This window comes from Vicia villosa, unplaced genomic scaffold, assembly GCF_029867415.1.
Source record: "Vicia villosa cultivar HV-30 ecotype Madison, WI unplaced genomic scaffold, Vvil1.0 ctg.000325F_1_1, whole genome shotgun sequence".
In the NCBI taxonomy this organism is placed as follows: Eukaryota; Viridiplantae; Streptophyta; class Magnoliopsida; order Fabales; family Fabaceae; genus Vicia; species Vicia villosa.
The window spans coordinates 692,014-702,500 of NW_026705145.1; the positions used below are offsets into that span (position 1 = coordinate 692,014).

General features: G+C 36.4%; 1 protein-coding gene across 3 annotated transcripts in view; it reads right to left on the reverse strand.

Annotated features, from left to right (window-relative positions):
- Nucleotides 1-4,352: 4,352 nt before the first annotated feature.
- The window catches only part of LOC131626807 (uncharacterized), a 7,573-nt gene continuing 1,438 nt past the window's right edge, over nucleotides 4,353-10,487 (reverse strand). Inside the window, exons 2-11 of one of the 3 annotated variants that reach the window (XM_058897643.1) lie at nucleotides 10,240-10,335; nucleotides 9,572-9,681; nucleotides 8,419-9,170; nucleotides 7,208-8,274; nucleotides 6,870-7,085; nucleotides 5,680-5,759; nucleotides 5,437-5,529; nucleotides 5,292-5,365; nucleotides 5,070-5,205; nucleotides 4,353-4,868 (exon numbers count right to left, since the gene is read on the reverse strand). In XM_058897643.1, the coding sequence (XP_058753626.1) occupies nucleotides 4,785-4,868; nucleotides 5,070-5,205; nucleotides 5,292-5,365; nucleotides 5,437-5,529; nucleotides 5,680-5,759; nucleotides 6,870-7,085; nucleotides 7,208-8,274; nucleotides 8,419-9,170; nucleotides 9,572-9,681; nucleotides 10,240-10,335 (2,708 nt within the window). In that variant the 3' untranslated portion in view covers nucleotides 4,353-4,784. Of the gene's footprint in view, nucleotides 4,869-5,069; nucleotides 5,206-5,291; nucleotides 5,366-5,436; nucleotides 5,530-5,679; nucleotides 5,760-6,869; nucleotides 7,086-7,207; nucleotides 8,275-8,418; nucleotides 9,171-9,571; nucleotides 9,682-9,952; nucleotides 10,336-10,487 lie in introns of all 3 variants that reach the window. The other 2 variants (XM_058897644.1, XM_058897645.1) reach the window with 2 other exon arrangements.

Sequence of the window (10,487 nt, forward strand, 5' to 3'; positions counted from 1 at the left end):
TTAAGAGTAGAATGGAATGCATGAACCTCCTGTAGAGGAGGGTATTTATAGTGAGCCTCTAGAGTTGGGCCAATGGTCTCTATTATGGGCTGAAAGTCCAAGACCATAACAGATGACTGTCATGATTTCTACGTGAGTAATGATGAGAATCACATGCCCATCATTCTGGGTTAACTGCTTCGCGATATCCGGGTTGTGGGTAGACTTGTCTGTTATGAAGGGCAAGACGGTTTCTTTCTTTATGCGAATAGTGGGGAATAGTTGATGACGTATCCTCAGATGAGGAGCACGTGGGGAAAGTGCCTTTTACTAGCCCAATGGACTGGGCCAGCACTCTGGGTCGTCCTCGGCGTAGGAATGGATTGGGTTGTGCTCGGCATTGGGCCATCCAAAGACCGAGTCCAGAACAGGAACCCCCCAAGTCGTTACTCATAGACAGGAGAGTAATGACTTAGAGTTAGTTCGTGCGTCGAGGAGGATCGAGGGACTCCGTGCGAAGCGAGTTATGTCCGAGCTTACGACGACGAACTTGCCTTGTCGTAGACGGTGCTCTTCGTGGGTGTCTCTTATTCGTGAGTTTGTGAATGTATGGACGGTATTTGCTCGTATCTGTTGTGCTAGGATTGTGGTCGACAATTTCACTTCGCCAGGAAAAGTTTCCAGTGTCTTCTGGTCGACAGTTTCACTTGGCTTGGAAAAGTTTCTTGTCACCAGGGTCTGAGTATGCACAAGCTCACTGTTAGAGGCATTGTAAACCACATCGAAGAGAAAGATTTTGTGGGTGACAACTCTGTTTGTGCTCGGGCTTAGCGTCTGGTTTTGCTCGCGAGTTATCTTTATGCATGTGCATTTGCCTCAAGCTATCCTCTGAGGTCGTGCTCATGAGGAAATGAGGGAGTTTGTTGTTTGTGTTCCATTAGGGGTGTCTGGAAATCAGGGAGATGGAGACTGATGGGACTTGAAAAGCCAACGATACGTCCCTTCGAGCCACGTGTGACGACTATTAAATGTGTCATAATTAGGCCTAGGGGAAAAGGTAATTATGAGTCGTAACGACGACGCGCTACCTGAAGTTGTGTCATGTTTTCCCGGACAGGGATTTTGTCCTATAAATAAGAAGAGGGGAAATCGTTTGCTCATTTTGCTTTCCCCTTTACTTCGTTTTGCCTCCAAGAGCTCTAAGTCTTCTCTTGCTTCCTGTTTGTTGTCGTTGTTGCCGTGAATTCACCTTTGACCCTTTATTTCTTACCTAATCAAATAAGTTCTCCTTTGATTCTGCATTTTTTTCATTTTGTATTTTATTTTTGCTCCGACTAGTATTGCATGGCAAACTCTGGAGAATGTTTATGTTTGGCGGTAGTTTAGTCATTCTCAAACACTGGCGTCGGCAAGGAATACTAGGAAATTGAGTAGAGACCTTAGGAATTTGTGTGGTCTCTAACCCGACGCCGCCGTTACGACGGCGAGTAAACTTTGTATCGGTGGAATTCATGAGTTTGTGACGATGTTCATGTGTCGAGGATGATGCTCCCCCGTGGAACTCGTGACTTTGAAAAGTAGTTCATTTGTCAGAGACAGTTCTCCCCATGAAACCCATGAATTTATGATGAAGTTCATGCATTGGGGACCAATTTCCCTGTGAAACTCATGAATTTACAATGGAACACGTGTTGAAGTTTATGCGTCAAGGAGGTTCTCCATGTTTCATGAATTTTGTCACGAATCCCACGTCGAGGACAAGGTCCTCATGATTTCTTGATTTCCATTGAGTAAGGCCTTTGGCCGGGGCAGCGTCCCTGCGCCTCTCCTCACCCTTTCACTTGATTTGTAGTGGATTTGATTTGACCTTCAAATTCACTGTTGTCCTCTCTTTTTCAGGTTTTAATGGCTCGTAGTATTGAGGGCCTTCGTCTAGTCGACACCATTAGTGATCCCAAGCTGGCATGGGTCGGACTTGAACCCCTGGGAATAACCTCTCATAACGCACACTCAATTGTCGAAGTAGGCGCGGGCGAGCCGGGATTTTGGGAGAATTTGGGGACTTACCTGCCTGGTCAAGAGGATCAGATATGTTTGTACTTTGTAGGGAAAAGTTTTCCCATATATGAGTTCATCTTGAGGCTTCAGTTGTCGTTCAGCGATTTCCAAATGGGTCTTCGAACACTTGGCTTTGGCTCCCTCCTAACTGCATCCAAATTCAGTGGCCTTTATTCGAGCTTTCGAGATCGCGTGTCGTCACCTCGAGATTGGCGCCACCATCTCCTTATTCTTCTGCTGCTTCCATCTTTAGTGACAATCTCTAGACAGGAAGCATAGCTATAAGATGAAGTATTACTGAACCTTTTTGTTTCTGTGAGTTTGATGGAAAATTAGAAATATCGTATAGGGTTTGGTAATTGATTCAATGATAGAATACCAAGTTATGAAGTTGTAGATAAAGGTTATTGAATCACATGGTTCTGACACAAAATCAACATTAGCCTTACAACAACGAGACATTTGTTTTACCCTCACTTAAAATTTGTTATATATATCCAACTTAAAATTAAAATTTAATAGATATTAGTTCTAGTGTATGCTTTAGCTTTTTCGTAAATATACCTTTGCAAAAAACCGTTAATAGTTAATAGCTAATTAGTAATTTATAGTTGATAATCGATACTCTCTGTTTTTTATTATAAATCATTTTAGAAAAAAAATTATACCATAATATAATATAAGTAGTTTTACAATTCTAATAAATAAATTAATAATACTTTTTCTATTATAATCTTAAATATTTATTATTCTTTCTCCTTTCAATTATGTAAATTTATATTTCACTAAGGCCAAAATGGATTCGGTCTGTTGGGCATGTCTGTTTTGCCTGCACTTTTGTGCGGAGCGGACCAAGGTTTTAGGCCCTCACCTTCTAATGTGACCGTCTCACCCTACCCGGTTTTTTTGCAGACTTTTGTGGTCACTGACATTAACATAAATTTAACATTTTTAGACTTAAAAAGTGTAGTGCCCGCGGGCTTAGCCCGCTCCGCCCTCACATTTTACGAAGCGGATCAAGGTTTTAGACCCGCACCCTCAATTATGATTGCCCCGCTCCGTCCCGTTTTTTTGCGGACTTTTGCGGGGTGGGCCTAAACGGGACAGGCATGTCTGTTTGCCACCCATATATTTCGCAAGTCATTAATGAAGGACAAATTTGTAAAAATCTTCATAATTTTTCATTTTTAAACAATAATTATTTTTTTTTTTAATACGTGTGAAAAGTCTAAAATGACTTATAATAAAAAAAAATGAAGGTATTAATTTATAATTGATGATTGATATTTGATAATAATTAATGTCTGATAGGTGATAAATTAATTAAAATGTTTGATAAAACAACAATTCAAATAACTAATAAAGATAAAACGATATAAGAAAAACACATTTTTTTTAATTAACAACTTAGTGTATATGTAAATTTTATTTGCAAAAGACAGATGAGAGAGTAGGAGTAAACATCAATAGAAAACAAAAAATAAAATGAGAACGAAGGAATGTGGAATGGAAACGACAGAGAAAAAATATGACAGATTCATAAGAAAATGTAGATATAAACATTTTAAATTAATTTGTTATTTAATAATAACACAGTTAAAAATGTCTACAAGTATATCAAAATTAACTTGTTATTTGATAATAATACAATCGAATGAAAGACAATAAATTTGTTAATGTCTACAAGTATTAATACATTCACTTGAATTTATATTAGAATTATTCGTTTTGTAATCGGATATTTTTAATATGACCAAAGAAAGACAATAAATTGTACAACTTCACTAATTTTATTTGCTGGTCAACATTTTTAATCAAAAATATTTCATTAAACTTTGATCTTTCGAAGTTTTTATTATCAACTTTAATCACTATTATTTTATAAAAATTTACATTACATGTTTATAAAAATTTACATTACATGTTTGTTAATATTATTTGATGACATGTCAATAACAAAACCTTAAAATATAAATAATTTAATAAATTATAGACCAAAAACATTTAATCTTATAATCATATATTATGATTTCTTGATCTTGTATGAGATAAGAAATCTACAAGTATGATCATGTACCAAATTTTCAAAGAGAAATTTTTAAATGACAAATTATTAAAAAATATTCTTTAGTATACATTTGCATTTTGTTAAAACTTGAACATTAAACTTAAACTCTTCAATTCTTAGCTCAACTACTTCAAGTCGACTGAATAATGATTCTATGAACTAAGAGAGAGGAGATAGGGAGGAATTCGGAAGAGATTTGAAAAACAATAAAAAAATTTTGAAAAAATAATCTATAACACTGTACAACATTAAAATAGTTTTAAAATTAAAATATATAAACATATTTTTTTAACTATTTTTTAAAATTGTTTTCCAAAATAGTTTTTAAAAATTAAACTAAAACTCGTTCAAACAAGCCCTAAATCACTCAATTCATTTCACTTCATTTTTTCCTTTGTTTTTTTTAAGTCCTCCCCCCTCTCCATTCCCTTCCATTCCAAACTCCAAACTCAAACAAAGCCTAAACGTTAAAAATGACTATATTCCTTCGTTTCCTTTCGTTTGCAGCTAAAAACTGCTCACCCTGGTGCTACTTAAAAAAAGCACAGTAACAAACCTAAAACCCAAGAGCAAATCATGCACAATGGATATATCTAATAAACCCTTTAACTATCTAAAACTAGAAGATAATATACTCAGAATAAGAGATACAAAATATTCTAAGCATAATACATATTGCTCATCTCGTCGGACGGGTCCATGTCGTCTCTGATGTGACAACATTACCATAATAAACCTGCTTTGAGGCCTCATCCCAATAAGCCTGAAAGGAAAGTAAAAAATGATAAGAACAAGATAACTCATCCAACATCAATATCCACTGATATCATATCACATTTCGAAACACACGAGAGTGAACATCAAATATCAATACTCCTGAATTGCACCTAGCCAATTCACAATCTAATAAAGTACAAAAGTTCCCATTCAAATAGAGCAGTGAAAAAGGACCCAGGAAACACACCTGCCAATTAGATTGAAGACCCTTGGAAAGTTCAATAATATCTGGCTTCTTTTGATTACTATTGTCAATTGTAACCGCTACTTTGCCAACAGCTTCCTTTGCTGCTTTTGCCCTCTTGCGTCTGACCTTCTCTCGCCTGCATAGAAAAACAAATATATCATGTTTGTCTACAAGTAAGAATATTAGTGGATGTTAAATTTAACAGTCTCTGTAGACCCATACCAATCACCACCCAAAGGTTGAAAATTAGCATTGTCTTTGGCCTCTCCACTTGCAATATGCTTTGCGCGCCACTCCTGCAATGAAACCGTCAGAAAAAAAAAATGGATATTTTCAGTATTAAACCAAGGTAGGTCTTCATGCATACCTCTATTTCCCTTTGGCGCTTTCTTTCTAAGGCCTCAAACTCGCTCTCGGGTTCTTCCTCTTCTTCAAGCAACTCCTCTTTAGCTGCTTTCCACTAAGAATAACAATAAATAAAAAATATGATGTTCAAAAGTCAAACATTAGAAACTAAAAGAATTGTACATCGAATAGTAAACAGTCAAGAGCATGAAATCAAAAAATCTACCAAAATCTGAAGTCAAAATTATAAAAAGCGCAAACCTACCTTGTCCACCAAACTTGAAACCTTTTTATTAGATTTCAACGAAGATCCAACTGCAACAGCCCGTTTTCTGCTACGGACAACTGAGAAAAAAGGTGAGGAAAGTAAGTACACGTTCACTGCAGTACATTTTGTGTAGATTTATGAAGAGTATTTAGCATTACATTTAAAATTTATGGAAGGACAAATAAATACAAACATAGGGTACGTTTGATTTGCTTAAAGTTGAGAGACTGGACAGGATAACAATAGTTGTTTTATGTTTGAATTTATATAGTTGAAGTACTGGACAAAAAAAGGGGCCAAGAGACAGCACAAAAACTCCAATTCTTGTCCCCCACAAAATCAAGGGACAACTTTTTGTCCATGAACAAACTCATTAAAGGACAATAATATCCTTATGTATTAATAATTTACCTTTGATATCTTTATTTACTAAAAAAACTGATATTTTTACATTTGATTTATTTATAATTTTTTATGGAGATATTTATCTATATATACTAACTTTCATGTTTGATATATGTTGCTTTTCGTTGAAATATATGTCATAACTTTAATGTTTGACAATCTATGCTTAATTTATTGGAAAATGTGAATTGAAATTTTACGTTTTAAAATATATGAGGGATATTATAATCAATTTCATAATAATTTGCTAGTGCTGTTTATGATCTATCAAACAGTGTACGAGACAGAGTTGTCCTGTAACTCAAGCATCTGTGTTGTCCTATTCTTTCTGTCCTGTATTCTAATGTGAATCAAGCGCAGCCATAGACGCTCGATTCACAAATTTTACGACCGGAGGATCCTAATTTTATATTTTTAACTCCTTAACTTAATCCTGAATTTATTTGAAGGATAAAAAAGGTCTAACTAAATTATAGACAACAATTCATAGGATAACAAAATAAAGGCATGTTGACAAGTAAAACCACTAATAATGTTGGACCCGTTCATCTATCACGACGAGGGGTCAGGAGATTCAAAGAATAATCCCAAATAGTTGTAACTTATTATTTAGCTCTGAAAAAAAAAAACATATTACCCAACAATCTATGGCTATATGTTATATAACCCCTAGACTAGATATCCAATAAAACTGATGGATCAGGCTTCTACAATTTCAACACTGGCTAAAATTGAAGCATGATAATCTAGTCAGTAATATCAAAATAGCCCATAATATTTACCTTTAGTTTGTGCTTTGGCAGCTAATGACGAGGTGGTCTTGTCTGCACCGGCTTCAGAAGTAGCTGGTGGCAGTGAAACGCTGCCATCAACTGAGACGGTTGCAGGATTATGGATGGACGTTGATATGGACGGAATATCACTAGAGATCCTGTCATCCCCACCAACACCACCAGAATCACTAACATTGATATCAGGTATGGGTTTCAAATCAGCTCCTGAAATACAAAAATAAAATATTGTTACAACAAAACAATGACTATGACAAATATATCCACAGTAGCAAAAAATGAAACATCACAAACTACTAACTAATATGCTGGTCCCAATATTAACGTACCATCTTGAGCCTCATAATAAGCAGCAGCAGGATCTGTTGGGTTGATCATAACTTGAGAATTTTCACTATATATGTTAGGAACTGCACTATAGTAGAGTTGTGCAGGTGGCATGGCGATTTGTCCATATATATTACTAGTTGGGACATCGGCAGCTGTCTGACCATAATACTCAGAGCTAGCGCCAAGATAAGATGGATTATATTGAGCATACGAAATGGGTTGGCCTGTCTCTGTGTAAGACGGGATAACATGGTAGCAAGTTGCTAGTGGATCACCAGGTGGAAGAGGGGGCATCTGATCATCACCAGGCGGTAGTGGTGGAGGCATCGGCTCATTATCTGGGGGTGGTGGAGGGATCCATTCATCATTAGGGGGAGGAGGCACAACAAATGCATCCTCGGGTAACAAAGAATGGTGTTCGAAAAGTGGATTTGACTGAAATGATTGGTCGATTTGAACGGAATCATTTGCATCTGACGCATCCATGACAGTTGTATTTTCTGGGGAATTCATATCTTCAACCTCCATGTCAACATCCATGTCGACATCTTCCACAACATCATACACATGTTCATGGGTTGATTCCTCAGGATTTATAGTTGCTTCAATTTGAGTGTTAACTTCTAGACTTGTTTCCATATGACTACCAGTAGAAATAGACAATGGAATGTGCTGAGGATTGCAGGAAAATTTATCGCTCACATCCTTTGAAGCTACAGCTGAAGCATCGTCCTGATATCCAATAGAAACTTCAGAAGTAAGAAAGCTATCTTTGTTTTCGTTGTGGTCAACTTCAGACTCTTTGTCTACACCAATATGTTGCTCACTCAATTCTCCAGTGACAGGTACATGTTTGTCCTCAATTTCACCATCTTCTAATTCATCAGTTTGCAACAATTCATCATTGATTAAACTTTCAAGTACTTTAATCTTCCTGTCAGAGTGCACCCAGAACGGAAGCAAAGATGATCCATAGGATGCAAGTGACTTAAAATCAGAAAGTCTAATCTCAATCTCTAACATATAAGTTGACAAAAATTCCTGACCTTGCAGAGTTCCCTTTGACCTGTAGACCATGCCAATTAATTATTTAAATGCAATTAATTATTTAAATGCAATTAATTATTTAAATTTGGGAGAAACAAGTCATTCATCAAATCAAATAAATAATTAAACAAATGATGTAAAACAGCAAAAGCTACATGCTTACTTTTTTAGTGATTTCAGCTTCTCTAATAAACTCTCACTCTGTTGGACAAGACGGGAAGGAAAATCAATCTCCATTTGCTGTTCTTCAACAGTACACTTTGAAACTATTGAATGATCTCCACCATAAGATAAACTCACGGGACCATCATTTTTTACCAAATCATCTCCATGAACATTAGAATACTGATTTTCATTTGTACATTCACCACTACATCCGTTCATTTGGGACCCATGATCATGTAAATCTTTATGAGAAGTCGCGGCGGATTCCACAGTGCCGTCAATTGTGAAAGCAGCAGAAGTACTCAGTATCGCAGCTGAAAGCATGTTGGAATTATCCACACCAACTGTGGCACTATTTATTTTGTTGTTGACAGAAGCATGAGGTAAAGGATCATTAGTCAAATGATCCGCTTGAACCAAAACCTGGGGCACTTCCCATGAAGTCTCCCCGGTTTCAACATTCCAGTAGTAATAAAGTTGGCTTTCTTCATGCATCACCATCTTCCATCCCGAACTGACACCACTTCCATCTCGGTCATCAAAATGCTCCAACGCATGCGTTTGATCTTGAGAAACCATTCCATTTTGCATATTACCAAGAGCAACATCACTTCCATTTTTTTCACTGTATTTAACATCCATTGAGGTTGAATTTTGCATTGTATCCTGAAGTCCATTATTCTGAGCAACAGAGTCTGTAGAGACACTGACATCCGGGTCTCTGGATCCTTCACCGAGTACACCGTTAGCCTGACAAAATAGAACGCCCAGCATAAGTAGTACATAAATATTAATCAGTTTTAGATTAAGTATTGTGCACATCTATTACGCAAATAATACCAATCCTAACTATCACATGAGAGGCACCAGAATATAACCTATACATCAAATTTCAAATAGTGCAATTAATTGTAAAAATGATTGTGCAACTATACTTTTAGGTGGTCCTAAGCAAACATGAATATCATCATATTATAGGATGAACGAGTTGTGGTAAACTCATTCTAACCCCAATTTAGTCACAAAAAATTAGAAAAATTATTAAGATCAAGAGCGTCACAACAATTTAGTCACAAAAATCGGATGCATATCTGGCATGAAAACATTAGGTTTTTGATTTAGAAAAGATATTTTGGTAGTATATCTAATACCTCTTCATGGCTATGCACCTCTGCATCATTAGGCCCTTTGCTTGATCCCTCATCCATTTCATCATCACTATATTGCCCAAGTAACAAGAGGGGATTTTGTGATTGTTGACCTGAAGACAAAAGCAACCATGTCAGAATTACAACAACAAAATGCAAGATATTAACCATATAAAGTAAATAATATTTAAAAAGAAAGCCAAAATGATATTATAACTATACAAGTGATCGCTACAAATGGCAAAAGAAGTTAAGAAACAAAAGAAAACTGAAAAAGATGCACAAATATATTCACAAGCATTGTAGCCTGTATAACCTGAGTCCCTGTAACAGATAGGAAATGTCAGCAAGCCAGTAAGCAAATAAAGAAAGAAACATACGAACCAATAAAATTTTCTACCGCCTGAATTTCGGAAATCCTTGAAGCTGGCAAAAAAGGAGGGAAAATGATTGGGAGTCATTCATATTTCAATGTGGCAGAGGCGACCTCATCTGAAATGAATGTTCCCAAGACCTCAGCAGCCCTACAGTCTGAAAACAGTTTCTTGGGGCAAGGCAAACAACAGAACAAAATATGTCTCGTATATACAGTTCCATATTTCCACCAAATTTATGTTGAGCATTCATGTCCTCTAAATATAGTCCTTTTGAGGAAAACTGACAGAACCCACCTGAAGAAGAGGGTGAATTGGGTAACCCATCATGCTGATGATGTGAATCAGTATCTCCTCCAGCATCACCGTGTAAAGTGGAGCCACCCAACTCTCCTGCAATTGTGTAAAATGGAGTTGAGATGAGAAAACAAAATATAAAAGATTTATGAATCTAATACTACTCCATAAGTCGTCTATATAATCCAGAGTATTGTACCAATTCTTTCTCCGACACAAGCAATACGAAGACAGACATAAACCACCCC